Genomic DNA, 14,347 nt, shown 5'->3' with positions numbered 1-14,347 from the left:
CACAAAAGGTTACAGTAAAACTGTGATGAACACCATAAATGTCACATATTCATGATACATGCTTGTCTTCCATATTCTCCGTGTTGTGCTCAAGGGATTTTATTCCTCCTTATAAAGACAAAATGAGAATTTTAAGATGTCTCCCTCTTTATATAAAGAGCGTACTTAGATTATGCACCCAATAAAAAGCACGTTTCTAAAGCACAGCAAACGTGCGGCTATACTAGAGGTCATTAACAAAATGAGCCCGCGGAGTAGAATTTGTGGCCTGCTCCACCAGCTCTACGATACTTATTATTCGGACACTGGTTTCACCTCTACATCCACAAACACGGTGGTTTTGCTAGATGAGAACAGTAAAATTGTCCGTATTAGATGGAATAGGTCTATTATATCTGCCTACATGGGTGATAAGGTCACACCTTAGGCGATTATCTAATTATTACAAAGGATTGTCCCACTTTAATAAAAGAAGCTATACTTGTTCACCAGCACAGGTGCCCGGGTATTCTCCACCCTGCCAGGACGCGCTGAAGTCTCGATCTTTGGTCACCAGAGACCTGTGTTTGGCTGCAGTGGTCAGATGACAGAGGAACAGGATGTCCCACAGGCGGAGATATTGGGTTAGTGCCAGTGAGTAGAGCTCTTTTTATAATGTTCTAGCATTTACTGCCTTTTACAGGGCAGATAAACCCTTTAATTGGCTGTGCAGTGTTTTAAGTGAACATGCTGTTTTCTTGGAAAATCAAGGGGGGGTGGGGTAACTCTAAGTTGTGCATAGGAGTTTGAACATTTTGGTGTCATTAAAGGGGTTATCCTGAATCAGTAAAATATAGAAGTCTTCATCTATAAACAGTAGTGGTGTGCCCAAGTGCTCATTACGCAAGTTTGACTTGGGGTTCAGGTATGCACAAAGTATCGCGGGTGCTCGAGTGACATGTTCGAGTCCCCACACCGGCATGTTTCGAGGATGTTAGACAGCCACAAAACATGCGGGGATTGTCTGCCATACACGGGCAATCCACTCCTGTTTTGTGGCTGTCTAACAACCGCAAAACATGCCGGCGTGGGGACTCGAACATGTTACTTGAATACCCGCGATACTCGGTGCATACCCGAGCACCCTAGATAAACTCGATCATCCCTAATAAACAGCTCCATCCCTGTCCATAGGTTCTGTGTGGTATTGGAGATAAGCTTATCTTTAGTAAATGGAAGTGATCGGTTCTTCAGAAGAATGCAGCCATGCTGTAATGTGCTAATTCTGGATAACCTCTTTAAGTAGGAATCCCCAGAAGAAACCTGTGCACACACAATTAATGACTATGTGACGTTGGTTTCTCACATCGGCCTTTCACAGTCCGTGTACAGGCTACAGAGGCCATACCGCACAAGTCACGGGTCTCCTGACCAGGACTTGGACTCATATGTGCATATGAGGCTGTAGAGTTTGAGTCGTGAGACCCGCAGACCGTTCAGACATCCCAATGCGTACTTAGACCATGAAAGTCGGAGGTGAGACACCAGCCTAAAAGATGAGAAAAACAAAGCATGCATGGTGACTAAATGGATCTTGTTCCCATTTCATACCTTAAAGGGATTTTTCACTTTTAATAAACCCCTTCACAAAGCCAGAGCTTGTTTTCACAACTGGCTTATTCGTCCGACCCTGGTCGATCTCAGCCTCCACCACTGCTTCTGGTGCCCGTTTTTATCTGCAGGGCTGACGTCACATCAAGAGTGCTGAAACCAATCAGTGAGCTCAGTGCCTCGTGGTATCTTCTTGGGCAGAGCCGCTATGTTTACTGATTGGCTGCAGCGCTGTTGACATGAAGTCAGCGCTGCAGAAATTAACAGACACTGGGAGTGGCATAGACTAAGCACTGAATCCGGGGAGGGGGAGTAAAGCAGAGAATGTTTTATTAAAAAATCAAGAATTTTGTGTAAACCCCTTTAATGTTTATTACAAGTAGGAATACTGCCGAGGGTACTTTATTAATATTGCTGGTCTGCAGGAGAGGAGATATCTTTATGTTGGAGTTAATCAGAATACAGTAAGTGGAAGGCTTAGTGTTAAGCCGTGTTCACAATGTGTCATTTGTGCATAAAATCTGAAATTAAACCTACATCTTATATCTACAGTGGACATGAAAACTGAAAATATATTTTAAAATTCATTCATTTTGCAAATTTACAGTAATCAAAAGTTCCTAACAAAAATCCATAATACACTCTAAAATAACTAATCACACGTGACTGTAACAGATAGAGGTGAATCTCCTAAAATCTGCCATCTAAGTAACTGCTAATCCTTAGATTTTACATGAGATGTTCACATGTATTCATTTACAATAAAAACAACTGAAATGTGCAGTCATATGCAGCATCTATAGGCAGTATAGCATTGTGCTAGCTGGGATATGGATATATATGTATATGATATTCCCAATATTGCCTTCACCTAACCTCTAGGACCCCCAGTGATCCTCAGAATAACAGTAACAGATGGCAGCTGTAGTTCCGAGCACAACCTCGAGAGACGCTGCGAAGAGAAAGCCCAGCAACACAGCGCAGTACCAGCACTGCAGCCCCTCATTCTCAGAACAGGGTAATGTGATGGTAACATATATTCTAGAGACAGGTACCCTTCAATACATTGCATTTGCTCATTCATATTCATAGTCTAATGTTAAAGTGAAGGAAGAAATAAGTTATTGCACCCTAATAAAAGCATCTAGTCTTATGCTGGTCAAACCCATTACATAGCTGTCGTCCGACCAAACAATCATCTGTCAGCTATCCCTCCGGTCTCCCCCCATACACAGTCACACCGAGCTTGGTTGAGCGCTCCTGTGTTCTCTATGACAGACACTGCCAGACTCCTCCATCAGGGTCTAATCTCCTCACCAAACAAAAAGATCAAACTACAAATTCATCATCTGTCAGTAAAAAGTTAGAAGAGCCCCATATACATTAGATGTCCAGCAAATCCCACCAAAATCGACAGGTTCAGCCAACGTTTCTGGTGGCCTTTACCCATCACCTATCCAACAGACTGGTCCCAAAACAAGTTGCATGTCTAAAGCTGCGCTGTAGGGTTGTGGGAAAATCCAAAAATTCAAGGACCATGACGAGAAGGTGCAGGTCTGAACTTCTGGCCCCAAACAAATTTTCTGACAAATGATAAAATAACACATACAGTAAATAGAGCAGAGACAATCACCATGACTGACCTGCAGATTTTGCTTTGGATTTGCTGCAGATTTCACGGTTACAAATCATGAAGTCCGTAATATATGCTGACATACCAAGCATGAAATCTGCACTGCAGGTCAATTACCAGGTGGATTTTGTACGCTCTGTGCAAAAGATTTGGTAATAAGGACAGAAAATCTGCAACGTATCCATACTGCACAAACACACTCTAAATAGGTCTTTCCATGAAAATGTTATGGTATAACCACAGGGTATGACCTAAATATCGTGATAGGTGGGGTTCCACATCTGACACCTCCAAATATAGGGAAAACGTGGATCACACTTGCTGCAACATCCAGGCAAAGATGAAGTCGATAGATGTAAAGGAAATTGAGTGTCTCTATGGGAGTTATGGAAATAGCAGAACCACTGTACTGTTAAGTTGTACCGCAATAATTTATATCTTTTATGTGGATCCAAATGGAAAAAAAAGCATAAATACAACATTAAGTCAATCCCATGAGTGAGGCACACTCAGAAAGCCCTTCTCGGGAAGTCGGTCATTGATGCCAACCTCTTCTCTGCCATCCTTGCACTAATGTAAACCAAGCAGGGTATTAGAAGAGATCTTAGATTTTTTTTCATGAAAATATTAAAACAAGTTGACCAGTTTTCTGCCAAGGGGAAAAAAACTATCCACACTCCTAGGGAATTAGCATATACTCCTGTTCACAAGGGAAACTTGATCAGAAAAAGCTTGTCTTGAGTTTGATGGTCGGAGCAGTCTGGATGGTGGGGGCAGGCTGTCGAGAGGCAGCCTTGGCTTTGCTCACTTGGTTAGCTCTGATGGCAGTTTCTAGCCGGGCCTTCAGGTCAGGAGCAGCCCCCATTACAGTCTTAAAGGCATGTGGATAAAGAGGCCCAATACGCATCAAGTCCTGCAGTGCAAACTCATGGAGATCCTTTGATGAGGGGGAGGCAGAGCTAAATGTGTTGACATCAAGCAAGTAAGAAATTAGAGTAGGAACAAGAAGAGCGAGAAGCTGGACTCCTGGAAGGGAAAGGAATAAAAAAAGCATTAATAACAAACCCAATAAAATCAAAGCTAGCCATACATATTAGATCAAAGTTGTTCAATCACTTATTTTTTTGCAGACAAACGTGCGCTAACTTGATGCAGCCATAAACATTTTAGCTTATATTGGCCATTAGCGGCTCAAGACGGCCATGCATGTTAGATGTTGCCAGCCAACGTTCTGATCTAATCAGGGCCCCATCTTGGAATATGTGGGGATCCCAGCAGTAAGTGAGTTACAGTATCATGGATCCTGCTGAAAGGTAACAATTTGCTCACTTGTGAATAACCCTTTAAGTTTCACCCAATTAGTTTTTGTTAAATAGTTGCAAACACACAGATATGTGCACTGCACCATAGATTATAATGGGCATGTGTGGTATTCGTGAAAAAAACGGATGCCACGCATACTGCAAACACGGACATGGGAAGGGGCCTAAAGAACTGTCATCAGGCGTTTTTATTTCATGCTAACTTTTATGGTTTTCACGTTGCTCACAGCGTAATAATGTAGAGCAGTAAAGACCATAAAGAGGATCACTAAAGGGAAGCTGTCACCAAGATTTTGCTATGGAATCTGAGAGTTTCATGATGTAGGGGCCGAGAGCCTGATTCCAGGGATGTCATTTACTGGGCTGCTCGGTGCAGTTTTGATAGAATCACTATTTTTTCTGCTGTAGATGTAGCAGTTCTCAGAATGCTGAGCTCTGTATAACCCCACCCACACCACTGATTGTCAGCTTCCTGTGTACACTATACATTATCAGCAAGCTGCCAATCAGTGGCTTACAAAGATTTGCTGGACTGTCTAGCACGCGACACCCAGTCCTGCAGTGATAATCTCCTGATGATAAATCTCTTATTGAATTTAATCTGGAAATGACACATCCCTGGAATCAGGCTTGTGTCCCTATATTATGCTGCTCTCAGATTAAGTAGCAAAAACCTGCTGCTGACAGACTTCATTTCAGGACAGGGCCTACGTGACTGAGCAGCTTTTTTTTTATATCGTCATATTCCATGAACCATAACTTTTTTGTCTATGTAGCTATATGAGGGCTTGTGTTTTTTTGTGAACAAGTGGTATTTGTCTATGGCACCATTTGGAGGCACATACAACCTAATAATTAACTCTAGTTAACTATTTATAGGGAGAAATAGAAAAAATAGCAACTCTGCTGTTGTTTGACATTTAACATTTCTCCTACACCTCATTAGGGGACACAGACCATGGGTGTTATGCTGCTTGCCACTAGGAGTACACTAAGTGAACACAGAAAAAAGTTAACTCCTCCCCTGCAGTATACACCCTCTCGCTGGCTGAGATTTCTCCAGTTCTTGCTTAGTGTCTGTAGGAGGCACTTGGGTCTGGCTTCAGATCCCACCGTTTTTATTTTCAATTTGAGTTTTCTGTAAATTTTTATTTTTTAATTAACAGAGTGAAGGGGGCGACGGTTCCTTTCAACAGCCCGCTCTCCCCCGAACCAACAACAGGGGAGAACGCGGAGTATATCTCCCTGTACCCTCTCCTGCGACGACTGGGGCATACCTGACTATTCAGGGCGATGGTTCCTTTACGGTTCCAATCTCCCCGCACGGACAAAAAGCACATGGAGCACACGGAGTGCACGGAGAACCACACTGAGGAGCACTTCTGACTAAACTAGCCCCATGGCCTCTCCATTCCCCTGCCCATAGGGAGGATCGATTGAGGTATACCCCTTTTAAGAACTCCTCCGGCTCTGCTACATTGCCCGGGAGGATGAAATCTGCAGCTGGAAAGTCCAGGACAGCGCGGCCTGTGTGAGCACCGGATTGGCGGTATGGGGTCGGGTCCTGGTCCCTGGGAGAGGCGCTGACCTAGTGTCAACTGCGGTACATCGGTGCCCCGTCGCAGCCCCCTGTTCTTTCCATTCATCCGGCGCTTAGCGCTGGAAGCCCCAGAAATTTAGTCCCCGGCTTTTCGGCCGGACTAAGCCACAATTTACATAGAGCCGCCCACCGTTAGCGCTGCCACCCACGTCCTTGGCGCTTCTCGCTCTGAACTAGAAGCGCCCTGTTAAGTCTCGGGGGCCATGTTTTTTACCTCAGCCTGCTCTGGGACGGCTGCGGGGGCGCGCACTGACTGACAGCAGCGACGCTGCAGGGCCACCGCTATTCCTCCTTGTGATACAGCATCAGGACTGTGGGTAAGCTACTTCTGCCCTAGCACGAAAGCTTAACCCTTTCTCTGCACTCTCACCTCATCTGCAGCCCAGGCTCTGCCTGTAACCCTTTCAGGGGCACAATGTCTCAAGCTAAGGAAGCAAAAGGGCTACTTACCTCTTGTGCCACTTGCAAGACTGCCTTGCCCAGTGCCCAAACTGATCCGTTATGCACGGATTGTGACCCGGCTTGTGCTCAAATGCCATTCACCGCCGCTGCCACCGGGCCCCTTGTATTTAGTCCCCCTGAGTGGGCTGCGTCCCTATCACAGTCTGTGGAGTCTCTGACCAAGGCTATAGACTCCCTCCGGGACGCCTCTTTAAGCATTAACTTTTATATTTTTCCATCAATGGAACTTATATGGTTTATAATGTTTTACTACCTTTAAAGGGCTTGGATTACATTTCGTTGAGCTGGACAAAGCTCCTCATTTTTGGGTGTCCATTAGTCAGGACCTCGGTAATTCTCAACCTGTCACAACTCTGTTGTCAGATTACGTGATGTCAAAGGCTCCTTCCCTGTCCCCCAGCATAAGGGGCGCCCTAGCTATCTCTGCTCCCCAGATTAATTCTAACGGTGAAGATGCCAGGACCACGTACCTTGCTGAACTCCTTAATCAGCCCTTATCTGTCCCCCATCCAGGGAAGTGGGGAGTTATGGTGCATGTATATACACAAACCAGACAAACAAGGACGGACGTAGAGGGATAAAGGAAAAATACCAATCAACAAATATGCACTCACAGATAACAGAGAGGAACACCAGGGAGAAAAGGAATGTAAACCAAATAGGAGAGGAAGAGGATTTGCAAACAGACAAAGTCCAAGCAACAGTCACAGAACAATACTCCAAACGCATCTACCAACAACCGACACTTCCACTCCACACCAGGCAGTACAAGACTCAACACTGGCAATCCAGATTGCCAAAGGTGAGTATATATAGTAGCGGTGAGTGGCCAATACTACTGCACAGCTGAGATCATCCAAGCAGGGAGGCTTCAGAGTCTCCAAGCTGAATAGACTAACCCCTGCAGAGCTAACAGAAACCTGCACCGTTTAGTATGAATGAGACATGCTATTAGTGCAGGAGTACGTGAAATCAGACGCTGCGTTATTCTGGCCCCTCTCTGTCGCGGTAAACCTTTGACACAGGCCTGAATCATACAAACGTCATTAGACAACGGAGTAAGGTTTAAATACTAGAGGTTAGGACCGTCCCAAATAGGGTCACCGTGATGTGGTGGGATGGCTTTTACATATATTTTTTATCAAAAATATGTTAACCTAATACCCTATATTTTTATGCACTGCTGCTATTTATTTACTGCAGGTCATTTGCTCATTTTGTTTTTCTTTTGGGTTTTTTACTTTTACGCAAAACAAAAAAAACAATTTTTTTTGTCATTTTCCGAGACCCACAAGTTATTTTTCTACAGATGGAGTTGTGTGAATGCTTTGGGGCATTTGTTAAACAATTTTTACTGGAAAAACTGGGAATTAAGCAAGTATTTATATTGTTTTTATTTAAAAACTGATGATTTTTTAAAAATAATATTTATAAGTCTCCCAGAGGGACCTGAACATGCAAATCTTTGATTGTACCTGTGTCGTGCAGTGAATTACCTCACTAATAGTTCTTTCCTTTGGCATGGTATAATAATCATTAGTATATGACAGATGTGGGGGACATATTTAGGCTTCCATTTGCCATAGCTCCCCACAATCTCACTGAGGATGTGTGGGGTGATAGGCTGACAGATGAAGCGCTCTCCCTCTGTTAAACTGCCCATGTGATGTGGTCACTATTAACGAAAATGGAGGGACAAACATCCACTTGTTCATCATTTTTTACCAAGTAAAATTATTTACTCACGGTTTTTCTCTTCTCCCAAAGAGACCAATCTTTCCAGGACCTTTATCCCTTCCTGAACTGCCAGCAGCTCAGAACTGCTGTTTGGTCTTTTCTTTTCAACAGCTTTGAGGTTCTCCACCATGATGGGCGCAAGAGCATGAATGTACGGCGTAGAAATCGCTCGATTGGAATGTTGAAACACTGATAAAAGGAGCTGATAACTTTTAGCCTGAACCTGGGAAATAGAAAGCACAAAAGTATTAATTTACTATAGCTTTAATATAAACAAAAAAAAAGGAGATTTTTGTGTACTCACCGTAAAATCTCTTTCTCTTAGCCTCTAATTGGGGGACACAGAACCATGGGTGTTATACTGCTGTCCACTAGGAGGCGACACTATGCATAATCTGAAAAAGATTAACTTTGGCTTCTCCTCTGCAGTATACACCCCTGGACGGCGTCAGCCTTCTCCAGTTTTGTGCCAAAGCATTAGGAGGAACGTAACCAAATAACATAACCATGCCTGTAAGAAGGCTACTATGTACGAGCTCAAAGAACAATATGAGAACTCAACCGTAAAACAACGGCCCATAAGGGCAACAGGGTGGGAGCTGTGTCCCCCAATTAGAGGCTAAGAGAAAGAGATTTTACGGTGAGTACACAAAAATCTCCTTTACTCTGTCGCCTCATTGGGGGACACAGAACCATGGGACGTCCCAAAGCAGTCCCTGGGTGGGAAGCAATGGACGAATATTGTGCTAGCAGATCCCTAAATTTGGGGCACTGCCGCCTGCAGAACCAGTCTACCCAGGCTCGCATCCGCTGAGGACTGGGTATGAACACTGTAGTGTTTCGTAAACGTGTGTAGGCTGGTCCAAGTGGCCGCCTTACTCACTTGTTGTGCCGAAGCCTGATGCCGAATGGCCCAGGAGGCCCCTACTGCCCTTGTAGAGTGTGCCGTGATACCGGCCGGAAGAGGGGAACTGTTAAGTCGGTAGGCCTCATGTATGGTGGACTTGATCCACCTGGCAAGGGTAGCCTTGGAAGCCGGCAGCCCCTTGCGACTACCTTCCGGAAGAATGAAGAGGGAATCAGACTTCCGGAAAGGTGCAGTCCTGGACACGTAAATCCGCAATGCTCTGACGAGGTCAAGCGTATGCAGAGCCTTCTCCACTCTATGAACCGGAACCGGGCAAAGGGATGGCAGTGAAATCTCCTCATTGAGGTGAAAGTTGGACACAACCTTCGGAAGGAAGGATGGTACCGTGCGGAGAACCACCTTGTCCTGGTGAAAAGCTAGGAAAGGCCGTCTGCAGGAAAGTGCTGACAATTCTGACACTCTGCGTAACGAGGTGATCGCCACTAGAAAAACCACTTTCTGAGACAGAATGGAAAGTGGAACTCCTCTAAGAGGTTCGAAGGGTGGAGCTTGCAATGCTGTCAGGACCAGATTGAGGTCCCAGGTATCCAGCGGACGTTTGTAGGGAGGAACCAATCGGGAAACTCCCTGGATGAAAGTCCTGACTTGCGGTTTAATAGCAATGCGCTTTTGAAAAAGGACTGAAAGCGCCGACACTTGACTCTTAATCGAGCTTAAGGATAGCTTGGCGTCTAGGCCCAATTGAAGAAAACCTAGTACCTTCGGGAGGGAATAAGGGAGTGGGACTTGTCCATGAGATTCGCACCAAGAAAAGAAAGCTCTCCAGGTACGATAATAGAGCTTGGCGGAGGCAGGCTTCCTTGCCCTGATCATAGTTGCAATGACTGCCGGTGAAAAACCTGCCTGGGTTAGAATCCAGGTTTCAAGTGCCATGCCGTCAAATTGAGAGCCCCTGAATTCTGGTGGAAGAACGGACCTTGGGACAGAAGGTCGTGACGGTCGGGTAGACGCCAGGGGACGTCTGCAGTAAGTTGAACGATGTCGGCGTACCATGTACGTCTGGCGCGATGAGGATGGTTGGAACTCCCTCTTGCTTGATCTTCCTCACGACCCTGGAGATTAGGGGGAGGGGTGGAAAAATGTACAGGAGTCGGAACTGGGACCAGTCCTGGACCAGGGCATCCGCTCCGAGTGACCGCGGGTCGTGTGTCCTGGCCATGAAATTGGGGACCTTGGTATTGAGATGGGATGCCATTAGGTCCACCTCTGGGGTTCCCCAACGTTGACAGATCTGGTAAAAAATCTCGGGATGGAGAGACCACTCCCCCGAGTCCATTCCTTGCCTGCTGAGGAAGTCTGCTTCCCAGTTTTCTACACCCGGAATGTGGACCGCAGAAAGTACCGACCTCGTGTCTTCTGCCCAGCGGAGGATATGCGCCACTTCTCTCATCGCCTGGGCGCTGCGGGTCCCGCCTTGGTGGTTCACGTATGCCACAGCCGTGGCATTGTCCGATTGTATCCGTATGTGCGAGGCTGCAAGCAAGTGATGAAAGGCTCTCAGTGCCAAGAGGATGGCCCTGATTTCCAGAATATTGATGGGCAATGTCACTTCCCTCGGTGACCACTTGCCTTGTGCCCTGTGATGTAGGTGCACCGCCCCCCAGCCTGTCAGGCTTGCATCGGTAGTCAGGATCTTCCATTGTCCTGAGAGAAAGGGCTTCCCTCGTGAAAGCGAGGTTGGTTTGAGCCACCAATGCAGGGACCTCCTGGTTGACGACGTCAACCTGAACTCCCTGTCGAGGGAGAAGGGATTCCTGTCCCAAGATCTGAGTATGGCTAGTTGAAGGACCCTGAGGTGAAACTGGGCAAATGGCACTGCCTCTATTGCTGCTGCCATCCGGCCGAGGACTCTCATGGCAAACCGGAGAGATCGAGGAGGACTGCGAAGGAGTGTACGAACTCCCAGACGGATGGCCAGTGTCTTGTCCTTGGGAAGGAGCACCAGGCCCCTGGACGTGTCGAATAACATTCCCAGGAATGTTAGAGTCTGACTTGGGATAGTCGACGATTTCTGTAGGTTGACTAGCCATCCCAGGCGACTCAGTGTGTCTATTGTGATTGAGACACTGACCTCGCAGTCTTTGAAAGTGGGAGACTTGATGAGGAGGTCGTCCAGGTACGGGATGACAAGAATGCCTCTTGAGTGCAGAGCGTCCATGGTGGCCGCCATGACTTTGGTGAACGTTCTTGGAGCCGTGGCGAGTCCGAATGGAAGGGCGACAAACTGGTAGTGATTTTGGTTGATCGCGAACCTGAGAAACCTTTGGTGGGAGGGGGCAATTGGTATGTGCAGATACGCATCCTGTATGTCTATGGAGGCAAGGTATTCTCCCTGCTCCATGGATGCAATGATGGACCGGAGGGTCTCCATGCGGAAATGACGGACCCGTACGTAATTGTTGAGCTGTTTTAGGTCCAGTATGGGTCGGACGCTGCCTCCATTCTTGGGGACTACGAACAGATTTGAGTAGAACCCTCGGAATCTCTCGTTCGCGGGAACCAGCACCACAACTCCTGCTTGAAGGAGAGAGGAGACCGCTTGGTGGAAAGCACGAGCCTTGTCTGGTAGTGTTGGAGGAATAGAGAGGAAGAACCGGTTCGGTGGAGCGGAAGTTAACTCTATCTTGTATCCGGAAGACACTATTTCCCTGACCCACTTGTCTTCTGTAATAGGCAGCCAGACTTGCTGAAAGAGTAAAAGTCGGCCGCCTACTGGTGGGGTGTCTTCCGGAGTTCGTGAGTCATGATGAAGCGAAGTTCTGAGGTTTTCCTCCCTTGGGTTTCGCTTGGCCTGCTTTCGACTGCCAAGACCTGTCCGGTCGCTGCTGCGTCCGTGGGTTGTCCCTGCGTGGAGAGCGGCTATGGTTTTGCGCTGGGCGCGAAACGGACCAGCCCGAGGAATTCCGAAAGGATCGGAATCGTGTCTGGTTTCTTCGTTTAAACGTGCGTTTCGGTTTTAGTTGAGGGAGAGAGGTACTCTTACCCCCAGTGGCATTGGCTATCATTGTGTCCAACTTTTCGCCGAAAAGTCTTCCAGTAAGATACGGAAGTCGCGTGAGGGACTTCTTTGAGGCCACATCCGCTTTCCATTCTCGCAGCCAGAGGATGCGTCGGATCGTGATGGCGTTTGATGCTATTCCCGCTACACCTCTTGCGGAATCCAGGGCTGCATGAATCATGTAGTCTGCTATCTGGACCGCTTGGTCCGAGAGCTCAGGATCTGAAGCTTGAAGACCCTCCTGTAGTTTTTTGGCCCAAGCCAGGATGGCCTTGGCCGCCCACACTGAAGCAAACGCAGGGCCCAGAGAGGCACCTGCCGCTTCGAAAATAGAACGAGCCATGCGTTCTACTTGCCGGTCTGCTGCGTCCCTGAGAGTTGAGCTATCTGGCAGAGAGAGTAAGGTCTGCGCTGCTAGCCTCGAAACCGGGGGGTCCACTTCAGGTGGATCTGTCCATTGTTTGGTGTCTGTCTGTGGGAAGGGGTACTTCGCTTCCAAATATTTGCGATTAGCAAATTTTTTTCTCAGGCTGCGCAAACTTTTTGGTAAGTATTTTCTCAAACTCATGGTGATTAGGGAAGACCTTAGGTGGTTTCTGAACACTTTCGAAGCAAATCCTATGTTCCGGGACTTCCGGGGCCGACTCTGGAATTTTTAGCACCCGATGGATGGCAGAGATTATGTCCTCAACTAGCGCTGTATTGCTAGGGAGAGAAGGTACCACGGACCTCTCCGTCTCGTTATCTGAGTCGGAGTCACAGATGCCCTCCGAATCCTGTGCCTCGCTAAGGTGATCCCTGGAGGGCGACCTGGGGCGGGGGTCTTCTGTGATGGGGGATCTCTGTGGTAAATTGCACTGTCTGTCTGTGACAGGAGACTGCCTAGGAGACCTGGAATGACGCTGTCTCTCCCTGGAGGGGGACGACCTTGTGCTATAGGATGACTCAGGTGATCGAGACCTGTGGGTCCGCTTACGTCTGTGAGAGTCGGAAGCAGCATGTTCCTGAGACAAGCTGTCCGTTTGCTGTGTAACGTCCATAGCCGGAGCCCGACTCTGCAGAGCTTGCAGCAATGTGGCAGTTAGGTTGTCTATGGACTGTGTCATAGACTGTGACATCTGAGTTGCCCATTCCGGCGTGGCCTGTGACACTGAAGCGTCAGTAGGGACTCCCTGGGGTTCTGACCCAGAGTTCTGGATGCAGTCCCGGCAGTGCGGATACGTGCTGCCACTAGGGAGTGTGGCTTTGCAGGCTGTGCAGAATGCATAGAAACATTCCTGCCAGGTTCTCTTCCTTGAGCCCGGCAGAGTGCACAGAGGCTGGCTATAAGGGATCGTACAGGGGTGGCTACGCAGAGGGAACCCACAGATAGCCTTATAGGAAGTATAGGTAGTCCGGGGGGGGGGGGGGGGCGGATTTGTACCAAACCCCCCCAGAATGGTCGACTGGATAGCGGTGGGGGTAGCAGGGGTAGCGGTTCCTGTATGGGGGGCCCCCGGAGCGCTATGGAGCCGCTGCTGCTGCAGAGACAGGGACGCAGAAAAGCCCTGTCTCTGCTGTGCCATCCAGTCCGCACCCTCCCCCGGCCCCAACAGGATCCCTCAGCTGGTCTGGGGTCCCTGGAAGCTGCGGAATGCTGCCTGTACTCCGACCCTACCTGAGGCATCTGAACCTAATGCCCCCTGCGGGGGATTAGGGAGGGTGCGTCTGTCACAGTCAGGGGGTCTTCATCCTCTCCTCAACCTCAACCCAGACCCCAAAGGGGATGGGGAAGGAGGGGGGTCTCGACCTCGAACCAGGACCCGAGGGACTGGGGAGGGAGCGACATGGGGAATAGCCACCTCGACCTCAACCGGGTACCCCTAATGGGGGACCGAGGAGGGAGCCATGCCGGGAGTCTCGCTGGAGACCCGCTTTTCTTCATCTGTAGTCCTTTGGAAAAAAATCCAGGAAAAAAACGGAGTAAAAAAAATTCTTAGGTGTGCCTCCTGCGACACTAAGCAAAAACTGGAGAAGGCTGACGCCGTCCAGGGGTGTATACTGCAGAGGAGGAGCCAAAGTTAATCTTTTTCAGATT

General features: G+C 47.9%; 1 protein-coding gene across 2 annotated transcripts in view; it reads right to left on the bottom strand.

Moving 5' to 3' along the window:
• Positions 1-1,937: 1,937 nt before the first annotated feature.
• Positions 1,938-14,347, bottom strand: part of HEATR5B (HEAT repeat containing 5B) — a 103,581-nt gene continuing 91,171 nt past the window's right edge. For both annotated transcript variants that reach the window (XM_073557592.1, XM_073557594.1), the window contains 2 exons: positions 8,354-8,567; positions 1,938-4,249 (listed from right to left, as the gene is read on the bottom strand). In XM_073557592.1, the coding sequence (XP_073413693.1) occupies positions 3,945-4,249; positions 8,354-8,567 (519 nt within the window). In that variant the 3' untranslated portion in view covers positions 1,938-3,944. The remainder of the gene's footprint in view (positions 4,250-8,353; positions 8,568-14,347) is intronic.

This window comes from Dendrobates tinctorius, unplaced genomic scaffold (genome assembly GCF_039654945.1).
Source record: "Dendrobates tinctorius isolate UK_male_01 unplaced genomic scaffold, ASM3965494v1 ptg000250l, whole genome shotgun sequence".
Taxonomy (NCBI): Eukaryota; Metazoa; Chordata; class Amphibia; order Anura; family Dendrobatidae; genus Dendrobates; species Dendrobates tinctorius.
This window is presented reverse-complemented; position numbering and strand designations above follow the sequence as displayed.